The 24,219-nt window shown below is 32.3% G+C and overlaps 1 protein-coding gene across 3 annotated transcripts in view; it reads right to left on the minus strand.

Moving 5' to 3' along the window:
- The window catches only part of LOC127704446 (uncharacterized), a 49,710-nt gene that overhangs the window by 15,216 nt on the left and 10,275 nt on the right, over positions 1 to 24,219 (minus strand). For 2 of the 3 annotated variants that reach the window (XM_052208493.1, XM_052208492.1), the window contains exons 2-10: positions 17,653 to 21,798; positions 14,427 to 14,581; positions 9,538 to 9,706; positions 7,984 to 8,201; positions 6,274 to 6,443; positions 5,495 to 5,565; positions 3,629 to 3,705; positions 1,882 to 1,969; positions 334 to 439 (exon numbers count right to left, since the gene is read on the minus strand). In XM_052208493.1, the coding sequence (XP_052064453.1) occupies positions 334 to 439; positions 1,882 to 1,969; positions 3,629 to 3,705; positions 5,495 to 5,565; positions 6,274 to 6,443; positions 7,984 to 8,201; positions 9,538 to 9,706; positions 14,427 to 14,581; positions 17,653 to 21,798 (5,200 nt within the window). The remainder of the gene's footprint in view (positions 1 to 333; positions 440 to 1,881; positions 1,970 to 3,628; positions 3,706 to 5,494; positions 5,566 to 6,273; positions 6,444 to 7,983; positions 8,202 to 9,537; positions 9,707 to 14,426; positions 14,582 to 17,652; positions 21,799 to 24,219) is intronic. The other variant, XM_052208494.1, reaches the window with a different exon arrangement.

Raw genomic sequence — 24,219 nt, forward strand, 5'->3', positions numbered from 1 at the left:
TAATGAATTAAAAATAATGCCAATAAAACCGTAAAAACATACTCTTCATTTTTGTTAGATGTATTTGCTTTGTATCGATCTGATGAGTTAAGCTCTTTTCAACTGATTTTTATAGTTTGTTCTTATGTTGTACTGTAACACCACTGTCCCAGGTTAGGGAGGGACAGGGGTAAACCATTACACCCCCTCCTTCAGATCAGGGTTATATTTATGTTTTGATTATCCCAGTGTAGAATACATGTATTTGGATATAGATCATTAATTTATATGAGCAAAAAGAAAAATCCTCTAAGTAAATATACCTACAAAATGCATTCAAAGTTAAATTCTTACTTTTTAGGTTGATGTACAAATACTTTTGGTATTTCATCAGTGCTGTGACCTAACACAGCATCTATTTCTTCTTGTCCTGACAAATATTCTTTCATTGCCTCTTGATCTAAAATAAAAAATGAAAACAAAAATTTAAAAAAATTTGTCAGAAGTTATATTAATTTTTTTTCCAATAAAATGTTTACAAATAGAACAAAGTAATACCTGATTCCATGTATATAGATGTAAGCAATAATGAAGCATTATATAAATTTTAATTGGGGTGCTGTTTTGCTAATGTCCTGTTTTTCCATCAAAATATTCAATTTTGTCAACTGTCCAGAAAGTTTTTTAAGCAATAGATAATGGTCTTTAATAAACCTTTAAACATATGCAAAGATAGAATATAAAAAAAAATGGGTTTTGGAGGGGTACTCTTAACAACTCCACAATTGGAGATGCCCATCAATAGTTGTGCAACTTGTCTGTGAAGTTTCAAGGAAATTAAGTAAATAAAGAGCTGCGCCATGAGCACATGATACGCCCGTTGCTTTTTCAAAGAATAAAGTTCCATAACTCCTCAATGTCATATCAGAAATTTATAAAATCTAAATGGAGTTTATTTAAATAGATATAAACCAGTCACCAAAGTTTCATTAAAACTGCTCAAAGAACTTTTGAGTTATTCTCCAAAAACTGGAAAATCCCCCTTTTTTAATGAACAAAACCCCACAACTCAAAAACGTATCATCTAAAATTTATAAAAATCGAAAGGGAGCACAAGACAATAGATATAAACAATTCACCAAAGTTTCATGAAAACTGCTCAAAGCATTTTTGAGGTATTGTTAGAAAACTGGAAAATCCCCCTTTTTTAATGAATAAAACCCCATAACTCAGAAACATAAAATCTAAAATTTATAAAAATTGAAAGGGAGCTCACATCAATAGATATAAACAATTCACCGAAGTTTCATGAAAACTGCTCAAGGCATTTTTGAGTTAATGTCCGAAAACTGGAAAATCCCCCTTTTTTAATGAATAAAACTCCATTACTCGGTAATAATTCAAAATTTATAAAAATTGAAAGGGAGCTCACGTCAATAGATATAAACAATTCACCAAAGTTTCATGCAAACTGGTTAAAGCGTTTTTGAGTTATTGTCAACATGTTGACGACGGACGGACAACTGTATACCATAATACGTCCCGTAAACGGGCGTATAAAAAATGCAGGGAGAGTTGATTACACAATATTGGTACCATCATTTGATTATTTTGCTGAAAAAAATTATTAAGTTCTCTAGTCAGGAAAATGGGAATATTCCATAAACAATTTTGTGTTGACAGATCACACCTTGTGGTTAAAAGTAAAGAAAATGTAGGGTGGGGTTTTGGCAACCTTTGTATTTATAAGACGTTGATTTATACACAAAACTGGCACCATCTTTTGAAAGTCCAAAGTCTGGAAAAATTTGGATTAATTCTGTAAAATAAATTTTATTCATTGAGTAAAAACATTTGCGTCCTTGACTTTAACAAATATAAAAGTATTACAAATTAACATACCTTTTTCCCTCTTTTTCCTTTTTTCTCTTAATCTTTGTTTATTTTTCTTTCTTTCAGCATCCTTACTTTCCTTTAAATCTTCATCAATCTGAAAAATCACAAATACTAATACAGTTTTATAGTATAAGTTTCCTCTATTTGTTTTCTGTCTCTATTGTCATAAAACCTCACATCTCAAGCAAGGGATATCAAGTGTGTAAGCTAATAATTTATTTTATCATACATGATTTTACAAATATACTTAAAAAGAGCTGAATATGAGTTTGTTTCCAACTTTTTTCCTATTATTCAATTTCCTCCATGTTTTTCGTACTATTTGTCAAATGGAAAGATATCTAATCTCAGGCAACAAATGTCAAAATTTGTAAGATAACTTTCCCCAAATTAGGTTTACAAATTATTGATATATTCCAACATATAGTTGCATTAAAAAGACAAGTTTTGCAGTTTCTGATGAAATTCAAGCATTCACAACTTGTGTTGATAATTGGGACCATATTGACATTGTTCTAAGAATGATCATTCCATAAGAGAAAGCAGATGAAACACAGCAATGAGAGTGTTGTTTTCTTGCTCTGTAAGTTCCTCATTACATCACTTAAAGGTGTTTATTGTACATGAGGAAATATCCCTTACAATTCTTAGCTATGTGGGTCTGACAATTATTGAAATGTTGTTTTCCATAAAATAACTGTACTAACAACAAATAGGAACAAAAAATCATTGAAACATTAAAAAGAGGAAAAAAAGGGGAAAAGATGTTATTAGTAATACTCTTAGATTTGAAAATGAGAGTTTTGTTCTCTTGCTAAGTAAGTTACCCTGTACATCACTTAAGGATGTCTATTGTACAGCGATGCAATATCCGTTACTATTCTAAGTTTTGTATGTCCCACAATCACTGAAATGTTGTTACCACAAAATAACTATACTTATTGCAAATAGGAAAAAAAACATTGTACAGCACCTTTAATTTTTTTTTTCTATTTTCATAGCTTGAAATTGTCTGTGATTATTTTTGAAATGCAATTTCTAAAATTTAATGCTGCCATTAAATAATGGTCCGAGTACACAGTTATTTCGTAGTGCATTTCTTTTAGACAATAAATGAAAATTAAAAAAAAATCCCACCTGCGCTTTCTCAATAATATTTTTACAGTGTGTTGTACTACTTTTGAGACAAATTATATCAAAATTGTAGAAAACTTCATCGGCTCTAACTCAAAATATGGACAATTTTATGTTAAGGGGGTCTTGAAATCTTTTGACAGCTTCCGAAGTGCTTATTTTTAACCTTTTTCAGCTGGATCAAATCACTACTTTACTTTAAAATTCATGACCCAAATTTTTTCACAGTGTAATTTCATCCCCCTACTTGCTATTTGAGGCATAAAACATGGAGAAATAAATTTGGAAGGGGTATACAAAAAATTGGCAAGTAACACACTGTCCACACTAGGGACTATATTTGTGGACAACGAAAATCAAAGGACGATAACTGTGTACTCGGACCTAATGACTCTGTACCTTCCATTAACAATCACTTTTGAAGTAAATTGGACACACAGCCATACTGGTCAAGAGGTGAAATAAAATGTAATTATCATCAGTCAGGTTTACTTGATTTTATACCATCACTGACAAATACAATCATTTCTGAACTGTTAACTTTAGTATGTTTCTATTCAAGTTAAGGTATGTTACCTTTCCATAACCTTGCGATTCATATTAAGTAAATGTTTGTTACCTGTGGTTCATATTTCTGTAGGTGTGTTGTCCTAATTAGCTTTGGAGAATTTTCATCGGGTTCTTCTAAACCAGCAACTAAAATAAAGCGTAAAACAAAGAATAAATCAGAAACATCTTGTTCAGGAATTTAATATCCTATCAAAAGTGATATATTTTCCAAGAAGTAGAACACTATAAAATGGTAATGTAAATGTTGTTATGCTTAGCATACCCTCATCCGTAATTCAAAGTATCGGAAAACAGAAAGTAGGTTTCAGACAGGTTAAAAAAGCCCTTAAATGTTACAACTCATTAATGTCAAGCTGCTGACCAAATATGAAGTCATTCTGTTCTGTAGAACTGAAGAAATGTGTGAAGAAAATTTTTAAGTTCATTCAACATATTGAGATATCCAAAGTATTGGCAAACTGGAAGCGGTATCCACATTTTATTCTCCGTGAATTTATTACTGTATAGTCTTTGAATAATTTCTTAGAATTATTCTAGTGTATTTTCCATGCAGAGGTTTGCACCAGTATAGAATAATAGCACTATAAGTTTCTTGACATTTGGTTCAGGCAAACTAAAGTTAGAGAACTGAAACCAATTTCCTGAGGTATGAACGCATGTGTAAACCTTGATGCCTCCTAGGTGAAAGGGGCTTTAAAAAATATTTTCTTGTTTCTTGGAATATACAATTCTTCTCATGGTGGTTTATGGACTGCTGTTCTTCAAGGCTTCCAAAACAGTCATATATTCCGGACATTTGTATAATGTCCGGTAAAAGTCCGGCTGGGCAAAGCATGAAACGGTCATTTACATTTTTTAGTTTTCAAGGCTTTCTTAAGAGACGGTCATTTTTACATAATTCATGATCTTTTTGACCCAACCTTTTGCCTTTAACAGCCACACATTTCCGGTCATAAAAGTGACATGATCATTAAGTACGATCAAAACAACCCCTACTTTAATACCTTCTCATTTTAATCAAGGCTAATTAGTTGTCGAACAGCTGAAATTTACCTGTTCAGGTGACAGGTAAACTATTTTGAACCGGACATTGATCGGTCTATACAAAGTTATTTTCTTACATTTCAGCAGTTTGCATCTAATTAATTTAGTCAAAAAGATTTTAATTATCAGAAATATGTTTACAAATATGATTTGATGAAAAAATTAAAAAGTAGAAAATGAAAAATCGTCATAACCACGTTGTTTGAACCAGAGACATGTCTCTGTTTGAACTAGTACACATGTGCGCATGTGCACAGGTGTGAAATTTTATTATGCATCCTAATTTCTTCAAAAAATGCTTAAATTGTCATTGATACCTTTATCTCACGTTTATTTCGAATATTTTCTTGAAGAAATAACGTAGAAAGAGCTACGTACACTCATTCATGCTTTGCAAACGTACACTCATTCATGCTTTGCAAACGTACACGGAATTTACGTATCAGTCTCTGGTCCATTTTTTACCATTGTCAAGATAACATCCGGTTTTAGATTTAAAAACGAAACTAAAGTTTTTGACAACGTTATTTTGCACAAATAAAGAGTCTAAGGCAGATATAAGTATGCTGATGTTGCACACTTCGAATGATGCACTGCCAATTTAACAGTTTACGTCAGAACTTCGAATTTGAATCAAAGAAAGTTTAATATCGTTTTTTGTTTAATATCAATCATTGGGAGGGCCAACTAGGCAACTGAATACCATAATTACCTTTTGTTTATTTAGTCTTAAGGGATTAAAATCTGGATAATATATAAAATGTCCTGCTGGCTAAAAATAATTTTGGAAGCCCTGCTGTTCTTATCATTCTTCAATCAACATTTATACAAACCATTACCAACTAGAAAATTAAAATAACATATATCTTACCAGCCTGACTATTTCTTTTCTTCTTCTTCTTTGTTTTTTCAGTGACCATATTCATTGATTCAACATCGGATCTGAAAAAGAAAAATACTTATAACTATATACCGGTATTGACAGGTTTCTCTGACTTGGTAAAATGGTATATAAAAACCTTCCTACACGCTTGTATAATGGCTCATTATGGTAGGTATTCTTTTGGCGGACTGCCAGGGATAAGGGATAAAACAAACCCTATTTCAATCCAGTAAATTAGAATGCACATGTCCATTTCTACAAATGATCAAACATGTTTAACCCCGCCACATTCTTTATGTGCCTGTCCTAAGTCAGGAGCCTGTAGTTAAGTGGTTGTCGTTGGTTCATGTCTGTCATATTTGTTTTTCGTAAATTGTTTTTTTTATTCTCAATTGAATTGTTTCATATTTTTCATGTCTGGTCCTTTTATAGCTGACTATGGTTTTTTTTCTCACTGTTGAAGGATGTATTTTTTTGGTGAAAAGAGCCACTTTATTACAAGCCTTATTGTAGTTAAAGACTAAGTTATCTATGCTTGTAGATGTCAAACGAAGTATACCTCCCAGCCATATTGGTCACTCATAAACAAACATATGAGTCCCAGTCCACAAAAGATAGTCTATTGGTATATGCCACACTGTTTGGTGTACATCCTAATGAAAGATTTAAGTTTTTGGGATTACACAAGATTTAGTTTAGAAAAATTTTAATGTACTGTATCATATGAAAATTAGTGCATAGAACTGACAAACATTATAAACTCCTACTTTGTTTTAGAGGGCGATTTACTGGACGTGGGATGTTTTGGTTTCTGAACCTCAGCATACAAATCTTCCTCCTGGTTGACCTTGTACTTCTGTTTCTTTGGTGAGGTCACTGTGTAAGCTGCTGTACCATTGGGTTCTGTTCCAGTCACCTGATCATACCGTGCATCATCCTAAAAAGACATGTCCATAAAAGATTATAAATGCATGCCTTTGTAAGTTTAGATTTTTAAATTTTCTGCACATTGATATCATAAAATATCAGACAACAGTAACAATGTGTCCAACAGTTAATATTTAACAGTATCTATATGCAAAAGACCTGATCACCAGGTTATCTTAATAATTGTAGTCATATTTTATCTCCCTTTGACCTATTTATCTCTTGTTGTCCTACCAGAAATAAGTCTGATAAGTTCTGCTACAACATTGAGACATCACTATTTTAACAGTTCTCCTATGTGAAATACTGTAAATTCAGAAATTATTGCATAAAATTGAGAATGGAAATGGGGAATGTGTCAAAGAGACAACAACCCGACCATAGAGCAGACAACAGCCGAAGGCCACCAATGGGTCTTCAATGCAGCGAGAAACTCCCGCACCCGGAGGCGTCCTTCAGCTGGCCCCTAAACAAATATGTATACTAGTTCAGTGATAATGGACGTTATTGCTTGCATTTATTATTGCGATTTTTGAAGAATGGACAAAAATCATTTATTGCGATTCCATGAAAAATCACATACAGATTTAAGTATCAGATATCATAATGTGAGTTTTAATTATTGCGATACTCACCCAGTTGCATTATTCTCATTAATAAAAACCTCGCAATAATTTTGGAATTTACAGTAATTTCTGCTCTAAAAGTCATGAAGCTGTGATGTGAGAATTACAGAATGTTGATCATCATGTGATTGGCACAGGGAAGAAATCAATGTACTGCATATAAAATAATTTATTTTTATATACACAATTAACCTTTTTTAATTCCAGAGGATATATCATTTCACTGTTTTTCATATACTTCCTCTGATTGAAATGCTAAAACAAAATTCCCTAGAAATGCAGATATAATCTAGCTGAGTTCTGATTTAGTAATCATACTGTTCATACTTATTTTATGAATGCAAAGAAAGTATGAAGGTATTAATCTATATATAAATTTGCATTCAAGCATACCTTATTAAAGTAAAGACATGTGGTATAATTGCCAATGCAACAACTATCCACCAGAGTTCAAATGATGTGGATATAAGCAACTATAGGTCATCTTACTGCCTTCAACAATAAAAAAAAACCCACATTGTATAGTCAGCTTTAAAAGGCCCCGACATGAAAAATGTGAAACAATTTTTAGACTGTTTTTCTTGTCTTGATGAAAACAGAAATGAAATAGGTTAAACGGAGAGAGAAAAAATCTTTAAAGAAGATTGATTGATTAATTGCTGGTGTTTAATGCCACTTTCGTTAATTTTAGCTATCTAATGGCTGCCAGTTTTTTATTAGTGGAGGGAAACAGGAGTACCCAGAGTTAACTACCACCCTTCAGCAGGAAATCTGCCCAAGAAGAAACAGCTTCATTACAAGAATCAGATTAACCCCAGATTAAAAATGTTATTTTTTTTTTGGTTTGAGCCAAATGAAATGACAGAGAAAGAGGTGAAATAAGAAAATATTCTGGTACTTAATAACACAGTAACTTTGACTGACCTCCTCTTCTCCTGTTGGTGATCTCATCCTAAGCAGAGGTGGATCACTTTCTGAATCTAGAGGTCTGCCCTTGGTTGGAGCTCGTTTATACTTCCAGTATATGATACACACAACAATCCAAATCACTATAACAACAAAAACAATGGCACCCACTACAGCTCCCACTATCCATAGATTTGATGGTGTATCATCAGTAGCTGGTTCCTCGGAGATGTAAGCTTAAAAGTAAAAAAGTGTTAAAATTATAAAATATTCAAATTCTAACACTTGTGTGCTATAGCAGAAAAACCACATCAATATTGTTTTAATTAATTCTTTGATTTTGTTCTATCTGTTAGTGTGATCTCATCTCTATCAAACAATTATCGGACAAGTGCAAATTTAAGAAATAGTTTTGTATAAATACCAGTATATATTCACTGGGCACCAGAAGTAAACAGAAGCAGGTTAGTAGTACAGTACATTATTTTTTTTCTAAGTTTTGAGCTTTTTCTAAAGATCATTTCATTATAAAAATGTAACTTTATTTTTGCAAATATCTGGTCAAAATTTTAGTTCTTGAAATCAGGGAACAGAAAGAATTATTGCTTTATGTCCTCTTTTATAAGTCCTGACTAAGAAATGTAAAGCAGCCAACATTTTTATAAGAACATTTATTTCTTGATTTTTTTTAACGGATCATGCATACTTTAAAACATTAATTAATACAATCCTTTTTTTTTCTCATTTTGACATGTTAAGACAGGTTTTTCATTTTGACATGTTAAGACAGGTTTTTCATTTTGACATGTTAAAACAGTTTTTTTTTATTTTGACACGTTAAGTTAGGTTTTTAATTCTAAGGATTACTTTTTGAAATTTATTGACCATATTCTGGTATCATTGATCATTATTCAAACAAGTCACAACTGGTTTTAGTAACTGAATGATATAACAGAGAGATGCATCAACTGATCATTTCTAGCATTTTTCTGCTGAACTATATTAAGAGTTTAAGAGTTTCAACACTATATAGGATTTCAAAATTTCAATAGTTGTAAAACCCTGTACTCTTTAACATTTGATCTGTGCATTATCATGGAAGTGACTGGATATAAACAATTTCATTATCCATGTGGGAATAGATGAACCCTACATGATCAATGATTAACGGTAACATTGTTCCAGAAAATGCTCTATAAAAATGTCCATACTTTCCTACAGAAATACAAGAATATGTATTCATGGAACACAATGCCCTGCTAGCACTATCATATGTCATTGTTCAGTGAACCATTAAACTGGGGGTCAAAATCGTAATTTGTCACATAATCTTAAAAGTTCACCTCTCAATAAACATATCTACTAAGTCTCAAGTTGATATGACCAAAGTTTAATGGTAAACTACTTATCCAAAAACTTTAACCTGATACAAGACGGACAAACAGATGCACAGACCAGAAAACATGATGCCCCTCTACTATCCTAGGTTTGGCACAGAAACAGGTGTATATTAGAATCAGTCATGATTATCAAAATATGTCATTATGACAATACACTATCACAGGTCATTACTTTCTGCTTTTGAAGAAACTTCATATCCTAGTTTAATTGCCATCATCTGATCACTGATACTGGAAGTGGCTGCCACAGCTTCTGAAGCTGGCAGTGTTGTACCATCTTTATCTACTGTATACCCCAATGTAACATCTTCTTTCCCCGGTGCTCTAGATACATCTGTAACCTGGTGAAATAAAGAAGAAAACAAATAAAAATCTATAAAATTATATTCCAGCAAAATTTTACAATCTGGTTGAACAATAGTAAGGTAAACAGCAACACTATAGTCAAGTCACAGTAAATATTTTTTTTATCTACTGTACACCCTAATGTATCATGTTCAGTTCTATTTGCTCTAGATATCTATGTCACCTGGTAAAAAAGTAGAAATCTGATGAAAATGTTGGTCATAAACATATTCCAGCAAAGACTTCCACACCTTTCTCTTGAGCTACTGTATACTCTTTATTTAACACCTTATGTTCCTGTTGCTCTCAATATTACTGTTAGCTGTCCATGAAACTAATGAAAAATGGTTGATTGTGCAATCTGTATGGTATATTATTCTGAATATGCCTGTTCCAAGTCAGGAGCCTGTTATTCAGTGGTTGTTCATTGGATGCTGTCCGTCATATATGGTTCTAACATAAATCAGGCTGTTGGATTTCTTGTCAAAATTTTTACATTTTTCACATTGACCTTTTATAGCTTATTATTCTGTATGGGTTTTAGTCATTGTTGAAGGCTTGTATCGTGACCTATAGTTGCAAATTCCATCTCAGTTAGTCTTGATGGATATTTTTCTTATTGGCAGTCATACCACATTTCTTTATTTTCATATAGACATTGCCTTAAGAACAAACTCAGTAGTTATGTGCATTTCCCAAGAAAATAAATGGAGAATGTGTCTATGGGCCACAGATAATATGCATGAGTCAAATTCCTCATACAAATGCAGGATTCACGTAGTAAAGACCGTTTTGTGATTATAAGCATTGTGTATAAGTTTCATAACATTTGGTTGAGGCAAACTAATGTTAGAGAACGGAAACGAAAGATTTTGCAATTTTTCCATTTATAAAGGGGCATAACTCAAGAACGGTAAAAGCGACGCCACCCAATTTCAAACTTGATCTGTGTTTTGTGGTAATAAGCATTGTGTATAAGTTCATAACATTTGGTTGAGGTAAACTAAAGTTAGAGAACAGAAACTAAAAATTCAGCAATTTGTATGTTTATAAAGGGGCATAACTCAGGAACAGTAAAAATAACGCCACCCAATTTCATACTTGATCTGTGTTTTTAGGTAATAAGCATTGTGTATAAGTTTTATAACATTTGGTTGAGGCAAACTAAAGTTAGAGAACGGAAACGAAAAATTCAGCAATTTTTATGTTTATAAAGGGGCATAACTCATGAACGATAAAAGTGACGCTACACAATTTCAAACTTAATCTGTGTTTTGTGGTAATAAGCATTGTGTACTGTAAATTCAGAAATTATTGCGAGGTTTTTATTAATGCAAATAACGTGACTGGGTGAGTATCGCAATAATAAAAACTCGCATTCTGATAACTGAAACGTAGACCTTTATTCAGATGTTTTCGAAATTGCAATAATTAAACTCGCATTTTTGTCCATTCTTATTCAAAATAATTTCTGATTTTACAGTATAAGTTTTATAACAATTGGTTGAGGCAAACTAAAGTTAGAGAACGGATACCAATTTTCGGGACGGAAGGACAAGGATAACACTAAATGCCCCCTGCGCTACGGCGGGTGCATAAAAATCTTCAGAGCAAAGATAACTGATACCAAGATATACTAGAGGAACCATTAAATTATCAAATAAAAAATCAAGCATTTAAACACTTTGATGATGTTAGAACAATAAAAAAAGCAATATGGTGGTATTCAATTAAAACATCTGCCATCATCCATAGAGCTTTAAATATTTTTTTCAATCCTTTTTCTACACATTTGTTATTATTAACATTGACAAATGAGGGGACAAAAACAATAGAATTTTTTTTTTCCCTCTAGTGTACATATAAACGCCTGTCCCAAGTCAGGAGCCTCTGGCCTTTGTTAGTCTTGTATCATTTTTAATTTTAGTTTCTTTTGTATAATTTGGAGTTTAGTATGACCTCCATTATCACTGAACTAGTATACATATTTGTTTATGGGCCAGCTGAAGGACGCCTCTTGGTGCTGGAGTTTCTCGCTGCATTGAAGACCCATTGGTCCCATTCGGCCATTGTCTGTTCTATGGTCGGGTTGTCTCTTTGACACATTCCCCATTTCCATTCTCAATTTTATTTAGATATGTCAATACTCCTTATCTTTTTATATTTTTCTATGGGTGTGATCATAATTTATCAGGAGTAAATTTCTGTTCTTATAACTATAAATTGTGCTCAAATTTCATCTCCAATTTTGAAATGAATATTTAAATTCCCACAAAATTTTAAGTGTAAATTTGCAAATAAACCAATCTTTAACCATATTTATAATGTAACTGTGAACATGTGATTTGTTATATATATAAAATAATCTTTTTTATCTGTAAATACAATTAGGGTCTGATTACTTTTTCAGATGCATAGTTACTTGTTCAGGATGTTATTTTAGGTAACCAGGCTATATAGTTCTTGTTTATCAAATCAAATATTTATGAATGATATTGAGTTGTAGTATATGATAGAGCATTTATATTATTTTGTAAACCTTATGTTTTATGTGTGATCAGATACCAGATTTAAATGTAATGATGCATGGAGTTTGCACAATATATATATATATATATATATATATCTGTCTTTTAAATAATAATTCAAAATGACAAGAAATCTTCTGCTTGTAAATAATATATTCTTACACATTGTGTGATATTTCAAAATGAATAATACTGTACATACTGTAAAATATAATAGTAGCTCAGTAATATAATCTTTTGTATTCACATAACAGAAGAATTCAAGATGGGGAGATAATTTACAACAGTAGTAGGGAAGTCTAAATGTAGCTTAGGCAAAACGTTCTAGCACTTTGATATACCTTAAAAAAATATTTGTAGTCTGACTCTACCTCCAATAACCGTATTGTCCTCCAAAGATTAAAGGAAATGAAAGAAAATACGTTCAGATCTTGCTATCAGTGTTGGGTCTCTTTTTTTAATCATTATACATCTTACTTTAGTGAGGAGGGAAGTTAAGTGATGCACCTCCTCGATGAAGCTGGTATGCACATCAATGTGTCAATTTTTTAATTTGTGCATCAAAACTATGCTTTAGCAACCCCTCCTAAACAATTGAAGTCATTTTATTTTGTTTTTGGTCCTGGATGATTTTTGAGATTACCATTGTAAAACTTGTATCTTGACACATTTTTAAAAATTTTAGGAGCTAGTTGTGTGGTGTTAGGTAGGGGTAACACTTCTAGTGAATGTTATATGTTATATCTGTACCATGCTTATCAACCAATTTAGATTTTTTAATGAAGAAAAATTATTTGAAAATGTCAGACTTTATTGATGTGTCTTACACAAGAATTCAATCTGTTACAGATCTTAAAGCAACAAATTTATTTGATTTATAGATTATCTATTGGTCTGAAAATGAGAGGGAGTTACTAGACTTCCACAAGACCATAGATAATCTGTTTATACCTATTTTCCGAGGCAATGACTATGACGTAAGCTTATGACTTCATTGCATTTTGACTCTTCGGGAATGAGAAAAAACAATCTCAGTTGAGTTGAAAATTATCCCACAGAAAGATCAATGGAAATTTTATGAAAATAGTGATAAAAATTCTTATAAGGTTAAAAGTGAAAGGAAATTAACATTACATGATAGAAACAATAAATCAATTTGTGAACAAGTAAAAAGTGGTAACAAGTGAATAATATCATGCAACATCTGTTAGTATTAGTAAGACATTGATTTCCTAACCATGATGTAAATAAACACGTCAAACTTGTATTTCTAATATGACGGACTTACTTTTGTTATTTTTATTCATACCTGATATTTGTTAGAAGGGAATTAGCCCAGTATTTATTGAATATTTAGGTGTTTTCATGATTAACCTAAAAGTTGTGATTAATGATTTGAAACAAAAATCAGATTTCAGAGTCATATGTTGCAAAGGGAGAAATACAAATAAATATATTATTAACGGGAGGGATTGTGCTTGATTTTCATATGATGAAGACATAATCTTTCAATCAGTTTCATTGAGGTCTGGAGCTGGCATGTCAGTAACTGCTATTAGTCCTTTGTTAATTTATACATCATTGTCATTTTTCTTAGTTTCTTCTGTTACCTATTCTAACATCAGACTCAGACTTCTTTTAAGCTGAGTTTTACTGTGCGTATTGCCGTGTTTTTGTTTATTGGCTAGAGGTATAGGGGGAGGGTTGAGATCTCACAAAACATGTTTAACCCCGCCGCATTTTTGCGCCTGTCCCAAGTCAGGAGCCTCTGGCCTTTGTTAGTCTTGTACGTTTTTTTTTATTTTAGTTCATTTATATGTTTTAGAGTTTAGTGTCACGTCCATTTTCACTGATCTAGTACACATTTTTGTTTAGGGGCTAGCTGAAGCCTGCCTCGGGGTGTGGGATTTTCCCACTGTGATGAAGACCCATTGTTGGCCTTAGGCTGTTTTCTACTCTTTGGTTGGGTTGTTGTCTCTTTGACACATTCCCCATTTCCATTCTCAATTTTATGTCATATGAAATCACTGTCTTAGTTTCCAAAATACTAAAGTCTTTGTATCTAATTAGATTTGAAAACAATATTTCTTGGCATTGGTGGTTACAGCAGTATATGAATTTCCTAAAACATGTTCAGTTGTGATTAATTTCAAAACGCAGATACACTTCAATAGTTCCTATGTCTTACATTAATTCCAGCCTTTCCAATCTGTACAAATCTTTTCCTCCTTCTAGCCTGTCCTTGTTTCTGGAAAGCCAGATCATAGGCATTAGCAAGTCCTGACTCTACTTTGGTCTTAAATGTAACAGTGGACACATCCACTGTCACTGGAACTAAGATTCCTGTAATCATGTATATCAAAAAATTTTATGAACACGATATGTATTTTCATCACTTCTACAGTTGGCACATAATCAAAAAATCTTTAAAACAGTCATGGATTATTTCTTCAAATAATACAGTCATCATATTACAAGCATAGGGTATCAATTCACACGCACAATTCATAAGCATGTAACCTTTTATAAGGAACATATAGAAAGTTAATACATTGTACATTGAGGTGTACCAAATGGTTCATGTCTGTCATATTTGTTTCAAAAAATGTTTTATTATTAATTATGCAGTTAGTTTTCTCATTTGAATTGTTTCACATTTCAAGTTGGGGCCTTTTATAGCAGACTATACAGTATACGTTTTTCTCATTGTTGTAGGCCGTACGCTGGCCTATGTCTGGTGTCTGTCGTTGATGGAAGATGTTCGTTGTTGTTCTGCGGTTTGCATGTTGTATCACATATTATATTATTTGTTTGTGCGTTGTCATTTTAGCGATATTTTTTAACATTGTCATATAAGCGGTAGGTTTGGCTAGCCATAAAACCAAGTTCAACCCACCATTTTTCCTTAAAATGTCCTGTACCAAGTCAGGAATATGGAAGTTGTTATCAAATAGTTCGTTTTTATGTATGTTGGCGTTTGTTTTTGTTGCACTCATTGTTCCTGTTGTTCCTTTGTTTTCCTCTTATAGTTGTTGTGTTTCCCTCGGTTTTAGTTTGTAACCCGGATTTGTTTTCTCTCAATCGATTTATGACTTTTGAACACCGGTATACTACTGTTGCCTTTATCTATAACTGCTTACTACCACTCCATTTTAACTTTGGTAGATAGTTATCTCATTGGCAATCTTACCACATATTCTTATCTTTATATTGAGGTATACCAATTGGAAACATCTCTTTTTATTCAAACTTATGAACAGTCTTACGGGTGCTTTGTGAGTGATTCACAGGAGTAAATTTCAATGTCCTCTTTAAATAAGAAGATATCTTTTGCTGCAGTGTTATTAGGTTGCTGTCGCCTTGATGTATATGCTACATTTCATTTTATACCAATTTTCTTACATTTATAACACAAAATGTGTTAAATAATCAGTATTTCATTGTATTAACAATTAAAATCAAAAGAATTGCAAACTTTAAAGACTGGATATTCATGCATACAATTCTGAATACAGCATGCTAATGAAGAATAATCATTTAGACATTGTATATATATTCATACTGAAAATTATCATATCTTTTGTTCTAAATCTTGAAACAAGCAAATGCAATACATGGCAGTAACTATTATAATGAAACTATAGGAACATCATGCAAAATAGCAATAACTATAACTAAATAATGTTTGTTAGTTTGACAAATTCATTAAATTACACGGAAAAGGAATTTTTTTCTCAATCAGACATGCTCTGTTTTGGTAAAAAATGTGTTACCAGTTTTTACTTTGTCATTTGTCTACATTCTGACAGGAATATATCTGGTCTGAAATGGATCAAAACTAAATGTTCAATGGATCTCATACATGTTATACCTTGTTTTTTGTACATTTACTTAATCTTCTCTGATATACATGTTGAAATTATTTGATAGTTCTAATTAAAAAAAAAAAAAAAAAAATCCTAAATGCAGTTTTTTTTTAAAAGGGCAAATCAGAGGTCTTTACCCAATTGATTTTATGATCAAACAGGAATGAAAGAACAGGAAAGCACTGAAAAAGTCAAAGGTCCTTTGCACACTCAGGAGATATTATAAACATGTTTTTCTATATTTTAACATTTCCTCCAAATGTACACAGACATGACGGACCAGAAAGTTTTAATGCAAAATACACCATAAATCAAATGACATTTATATTTTTTTTATTTCATTATAATATGATCATGATGATAAGCACAACTGGACCTAACTTTAAAACAAATTTCTATTTCACCTATCTGAAATTTAAAAGAACAACTTGAACACTTAAAATATGCCATTTCCAACATCTCACATGTACTAATTTCAAACAAGGAAGATGTGTTTTCAATCGACTGGCTATACTTTTTGGATCATAGAACATGATAGAAATGAACATGATGTAAAACCCTGACTCCTAGATTGTTTCAAAAAATATAATTGGCTCTTGTGTCTACAAGGAAGACTTTAAACAAGGATAGATAGATAGATAGACCCATGAATTAGTGAACGTCAGAAATTGGTATACAGTTAGGGAAATTGCAAGTACTTGAAAAGTGATTTTGAAATCACTTGTTTGAGTAAAATTTACACCAGAATTATTTTAAATGAGAGTTATCTACCTTTATTTCAATTCTGAAATTACTTATATTAGAATATTTGCTTTACTTTAAGTCATTTTATATTGTGTTTCCTTCTCTCCATGTTCATATTAAAACTACTGTTACAAAGAACATAATATAGCTATACAAATAAACTGAGTAAATAAACTTTTAAATTGTTAAATATCATTTAACATTTACTGTTATCTGGATCTTGAAGTAAAAATCCCTGGATTCAGTAGTATATTTTCATTTTCTGTTTTTTAAGTAGTTTTTTTTTTGGTTGACTCATGGTCAGGTGCTGATCCAGAATTTTGAAAAAGGGGGGAGGGAGTTGACAAGCCAGTGTATGGAGTGATACTTTTAGAAAGTCAATGCATTTATCATATATGAAGCTCCATAAGGGGGGGAGGCTTAAGACTATTCTGCATCTGTACTGTCCAATCTGATATTTTTAAATTAGGTATTTATAAAAAAAAAAAAACTACATATTGCATAGCATAATTATCTGCCTTATCCACAGCAAATATATGTGTAAGGTGAGCAAGCCTCTTAAAACAGACATCAAAGTTTATAAGGTTTGGAGTACTTAGTAATTCTGTTAAAGTTTACTAAAGTGATGGCCATGGATTATCAACCTGCATACCCTTAATTATCTCAATATCAAAGACACTGTATGAATAATTTGACACAACTGTTCAAAAGAACAGTAGGCAAGGGTTAAACTATATGCCTCGATTCTACATGGCTAGAGTTTGAAAATAATTTTTCGATTTTAGTAATACTGTATGCACTAACCTGTCTTAACCCAGTATGTGGCCTTGACATCAGGTGTTGTGGTAGGTGGTGGTGTTGTTGTAGTTGGTGTGGTTGTTGTAGTTGGTTGTGTAGTTGTTGAAGTTGTTGTCGTCTCAGTAGTCGGTGCATCTGTTGTCATAAAAACAGAACTAGACATTTGAATATGTGAAGTAGAATGAATTGCTGAAGTTAATACTTGCGTTTGTGAAAACACACCAGTGCTAGTTAACACACCAGACGTGATCATCTTTGAAGGAGAGGTGCTTACTGTTAATGATTCTGTAGAAGATGGCACCTCTGTTGCAATAATGCTACTTGTGTGAGGTGTTGAAGGAGTAACTACTGGTTCACTGCTATTCACTGGTCCCACTTTCATAGTTGTTGACATTGCTACAGTACCAGTTGATGAAGATACTGGTTTATTTATGTCTGTTGTAGATACTGTTGTAAAAGCAGATGATGGTGTTACATATTCACTAGAATTCGGAGCCATTTCTGATGCAGAGGACAATATAGGTGTTAAACTTGGTTTTACAGTTGTTGAAGAAGAATTTACTAACTCAGAGGCTGACAGAAAAGTTGTTGTTAAACTAGGTTCTACTGTTGTTGATGACATAATGCCTGTCTGATTTACTATCTCTGAGGTTGACATAAAAGAAGTTGTTAAACTTGGTTCTACTGTTGTTGACATAACGCCTGTCTGATTTACTATCTCTGATGCTGAGATAAAAGTTGTAGTAAAACCTGGTTCTACTGTTGTTGACGACATAATGCCTGTCTGATTTACTATCTCTGATGCTGACATAAAAGTTGTTGTTAAACTTGGTTCTACTGTTGTTGACAACATAATGCCTGTCTGATTAACTTTATCTGATACTGGCATAAAAGTTGTTGTTAAACTTGGTTCTACTGTTGTTGATGACATAATGCCTGTCAGATTTTCTGAACTGTTCTCAATGAATTCTGAAGAAAACACAATAGTTTGGGAAGCATTGGAAGTAACAGAAGGTATCTGATAATCAGTAGTTAGGTTTGATGTAAAAATGTCCATTACTGTAGCAGTTGATGATTCTATAAAAATTGAAGTCAAATTATTTGTTTCCAGAGGTGAAGATGAAATTACATCTGCAGAACTTACAGGCACTGTTGGTTGCACTGTAGCAATAGTAAAATTAGATGATGTAAAGTCTAGAGATGATATTGGTACTGTTGGTGTAATCAAGGCAGACATATTGTCAGTTTTCATATCAATAGATGAAGATTCTTGCAATACAACATTAGTCGAGGTCATGGCTGAAGACATATTTAATGTTTCCACTGACGGCATTGTTATAATACTGGTATTAAAAGTTTCCATGACAATAGAAGAACTAATTGTCATTGTTGGCTGAATGATGACTGGTAGTGTTGACTCCATGGAAGACGCAAAATCAGATGTTGAATTCATATACATGGTAGTCCTGAACAAGTCTCCAGAAACTGACTCATTACCAGATAACATTGATGTTGATAACTGTGAACTGATCGCTACTGTTGGCTGTATAACGACTGGCGATGTTGAATCTATTGTGGAATTAAAATAAGTCTCTAATACTGAATCTGATGTTGCATTTGGTAAAATTGTTATGCTTGTAAGTTCTCCAGAAACTGATGAATCATTTCTGGACATATATACTGTAGTGAGTTCTGACCTCATTTCACTAGATGATAGGTTTAGTGATTGTAAAATGTCTGATGCAATATAGGTCGCTGTGACATTCATTATAAGGTCACTTAAGAAGTCTGTTGTTTTCATTGGTTGTGTAGTTAGATTATAATTTAAGGTTGATGCAATTTGTATGGGTGTATCTGAAGAGTTTGACATTTCCAATGAAATGGTTGGAAGATCTGTTGCAGCAGTTAAAATCATAATGGAAGAATTTGGCAAAATTTCAGATGTGAAATTTGTTAATTCTAAACTACTTGAAAAATTCATCATTGGCAAAGTGGCTGGGAATGAACTTGAAGAGATTAAAAATGTTTCTGAAGAAAAATTAGCTTCACTTGTCAAAGTCATTGGGAAAAACATGCTTTGTGAAACAGAAGTTGTATTTATGCTATATTCTGATTGATTCAAACTTAGAGATGATCCAAATATTGTTGACACTAATTCAGGAACTAAATTAGTTGTAAAATTTTGAGTTTGCGTAATTGAAATCAAAGTAGGAGTTGCATTAAACATTAAAAGTTCACTACTCAGATCAACAACTTTAGAAGTTTGAATACTAGATATATTCAACATTAAAGAGCCATCTGAACTAATAGTCACCATTGGTGTTGGCAATATATTGAATGTTGAGCTGCCTGAAGCATTAACCAAGGCTGATGTTTGAAAAGTGGGCATACTTGATTTGGTATCCGATACATTCAGTATTTGAAAGATTGAATCTGAACTAAAAGTGCTTGTCATGTCAAAAATACTAAAACTTGATATATGTTTGATAGGACTGCTTGGCATCATTTCGGGTGTACTGGATTGGTTGATAAGTCCTAATGTTGATGATCTTAACTCTGATGGTAGTAAAGATTGTGTATCAAAAGCACTAATGTTTGTTTGTGGTGTTGTTGAAATAAATGATGTTGGAATAGCTGTTTGTTCTATATTTTTGCTTGTTGGCTCAAGTGAGCTAGATTGGCTGTCTGCCATTGTTGATGTGAACATTCTGAGGTCGGAACTTAGTAAAGATTTTGTTTCAAAATCACTAACATTCGATTGTAGTGTTGTTATCACAAGTGAAGATGTTATGGACATCATCTCTTGAGAAGCCGTCAGTTCTATTTTACTTCTTAAACTACTATCAGAAGGCGTTGTTAATATAGAAAAAGTTTCTGAAGGAGTTATTTCCCTTTCTAATATTGACGATAAAATGTTAGTTCCGTTCACCACACTTTGTGTTAATTCTATGTGTTGTACTGAACTAAAGCTTAAAAAACTCTCCATTAAATTGCTAACAGTTGAAGGTGCAGTCACGGATAAATCACTCAAAGGAATAGTTCGCATAGAAGGTTGAGTACTGCTAGTAGGAACAACGGTATCGAGATCAGATGTCATTGGTATATTATCTATAGTGCTAGGAATCACACTACTGTTTATATCTTTTGTTGGTTTATTAGTCATGGCCACCTGTGATGATTGAGCAGAAGTATAAGTCATTTGTGCTGTTGACAAGTCAGACTTTTGTTCTAATAGCAAACTTTCTGAAGTTTGAATAGTGTGTGTCGCATCACTAGAAACTATTCCCATACTGCTTTTAAGCATATGTTCAGATTTAAATGTTTGTCTAGTTGATGAGATTTCAATAGAGACGGCTGATTTTGATTCCAATACTGACGTTGGTAAAATATTAGTACCAAACGTTGCTGTAAAGTCACTAGCTTTACTTTGCGCCATACTTATCTCCCCTGAAAAAATGGAAGACATCAAAGTCAGATCACTTGTTTGAGCAAAATTTGATACAGCTACATTTTGTGATGTTTCCTTGACAGCTGAAAAATTGTGAGTAGACACTGCAGCATTATTTGATTCTGATGTTGAAGATGTTTGGATGATATCTGCAGTATTTACACTATTAGTAACCATGACAATAGATGAAGATGATGATGATGAAAGTGAAAGATCATTTCCCATTGACAAATGGCTGACTGTTATTTGCGGCACATCTTTTAATGAAGTAGTCAAATCAGCAGTTCCTAAAGATCTTGTAGAACTACTGTAAACATCATTTGATGTACTTACATACAAACTTTTAATACTAGAACCTAAGGCTAATGACTGATCCACTAGTTTTGATTTTTCAGACAGAGTATCACTTGAAATTGTTTTGGATGACACAATATCATTTTCGTTGATAGAACTGCTCAACTGTTTCACTAAATCTGAATTTTTTATCACACCAGTTGCTTGGGATGAGTCGCTAAAACTAGTTGAGATTTTCTGTTGTGTTGAAGTACTGCTTGAGATTGTCAACTGAGATGTCTCATGCATAGACTCTGTTATTATATTATCTACAGATTTAGTAAGCAAGCTATTAAACTGTGCAGGTGACTGAGTGTTAGTGAGGGCCAAACCAAACACACTACTCGGTTGCAGGGACACACTTGGATCAGCTGTCAAAACAAAGCAATTCAAATGTTAATAAAAATATCATTTAACAAAAATAACTATAATATCAAACATACAATATATTAATATCTAACAACTGCAATAAAGCACCTAAAATTTAAATCTATAATAAAAACATCTAAATCGACAAGTTAGAACTATATGAAAAACATCTAAATCTATATCTAGTGTAAATTTCTGAACTATAATGTTACCGATATGTACGACTGTATCTGAAAGGTACAATATATTTTATTATCATTCACTTAAAATCATACCCATTATTTGTTATTATGACTATTACACATGTATGCAGTACTATATAGTTTTTTTTTTTAAATGTGTGATAAAGAAATGAAGTATATCCAAAAGATATACCTAACCCACTTGTCTATTTTATATGCATCAACAATTGTTAACTTAATCAAGACGTATGTATATATAATACAAGAGTGCACACGCTGAAATGTCTAGTCTACTATACTGACCATTGATTTGATGTTGATAGTCCTAAATATAAAGTTTTACTACAAGTATCACATAAATATTTATGATCCAAGAAAACAGATCAAGGTCAGATTAACCAAGCCAAAAATACATGTACACCTTTAATACAATCATTCCATACACCGAATATAGTTGACCTACTGCTCATAGTATAAAAGAAACAGACCAAACCATGGAAATTTTATATTGACTTATGAACCATGAAAATGAGGTCAAGGTTAGATGAACCCTGCCAGACAGACATAAGTACACCTTAAAATTATTACATGCATCAAATATAGTTGACCTATTGCTTATAGTATCTTTGAAACAAAGTTAACCAGGAAAACTGAACATTGACCAATGAACCATGAAAAGGAGGTGAAGGTCAGATGATACCTGCCAGACAGACATATACACCTTACAATCATTCCATACACCAAATATAGTTGACCTATTGCTTAAAGTTTGAGAAAAACAGACCAAAACATAAAAACTTAACATTGAGCAATGTACCATGAAAATGAGGTCAAGGTTAAATAAAACCTGCCAGACTGACATGTACATTGTAAAGTATTTCCATACACCAAATATAGTTGACCTATTGCATACAGTATTAGAAAAACAGACCAAAACACAAAAACTTAACATTGATCAATATGAACTGTGAAAATGAGGTCAAAGTCAAATAAAACTGCCAGACTGACAATACATGTACATCATAAAATATTTCCATACACCAAATATATTTGACCTATTGTATATAGTATTAGAAAAACAGACCAAAACACAAAAACTCAACTTTAACCACTGAACCAACACCTGCCAGTTGGACATGTACACCTTACAATTATTACATACACCAAATATAGTAGACCTATTGCTGATAGTATCTGAGATATGGACTTGACCACGAAAACTTATCTCTGTTCTCTGATCCATGAAATGAGGTCGAGGTCAAGTGAAAAGTGTCTGACAGGCATGAGGACCTTACAAGGTACGCACATACCATACACACATACCAAATATAGTTATCCTTTTACTCATAATAAGAGAGAAATTATAATTAACATTACAAAAAATCTTAACTTTTTTTTCAAGTAATCACTGAACCATAAAAATGAGGTCAAGGACAATCGACATATGACAGATGGAAACTTCATATCATAAGGCTTCTATATACAAAGTATGAAGCATGCAGGTCTTCTATCTTATGAAATACTTTAAGCTTCTAAGAAGTTAGTTAACGCCATCGCCGACGGATCACTATCCCTATGTCGAGCTTTCTGCGACAGAAGTCACAGGCTCAACAAAAACTGAAATGATTTTTAAAGAAACATGTAAAAAGTTAAATATTATCAAAGAAGTCTCCCATGATAACTCTTTTTTTTAACTTTTTGAAATGCAGGTCATGTTGACCCAATGTTTGTATGAAACTTCATCATTACGTCAGAAAAAAAAACACTGATAAATTATCATTCCTCTTTAACGTGTTGTTACTTAGATCAGGACTTAGAAAGACAAAGATCAAAGTCACCAATACATTATATGATGATCATGATAGCCTTTTTTTTTTTTAGATCTTAAAACAAAATCGTTCATATGTAGAATATAGGTCAAGGATGGCTAAATTTTTTTTTGATCTTTCTCCTATCAATGTAATAAACTGTATTTCACAACAACACATAATTCCACTAAATTCCAAATTATGAAATGAAAATGTATATATATATTGGAACATTACCTTATTTTTAACCTGTGATCAAATTTTTGCATGAACCTTTGCTTCTATCTTAAATGTCTGCACATTGACAAAACTCTTTATCATAAAAACAGTAATACTTAGATCTGGAACATGATTGATTGATTGATTGATTGTTGCTTGGTCAACATCCAGTATTAGTTAATTAACATTATTATATATGATTAGGGATGGGACA

This window comes from Mytilus californianus, unplaced genomic scaffold, assembly GCF_021869535.1.
Source record: "Mytilus californianus isolate M0D057914Y unplaced genomic scaffold, xbMytCali1.0.p SCAF_6, whole genome shotgun sequence".
NCBI lineage: Eukaryota > Metazoa > Mollusca > Bivalvia > Mytilida > Mytilidae > Mytilus > Mytilus californianus.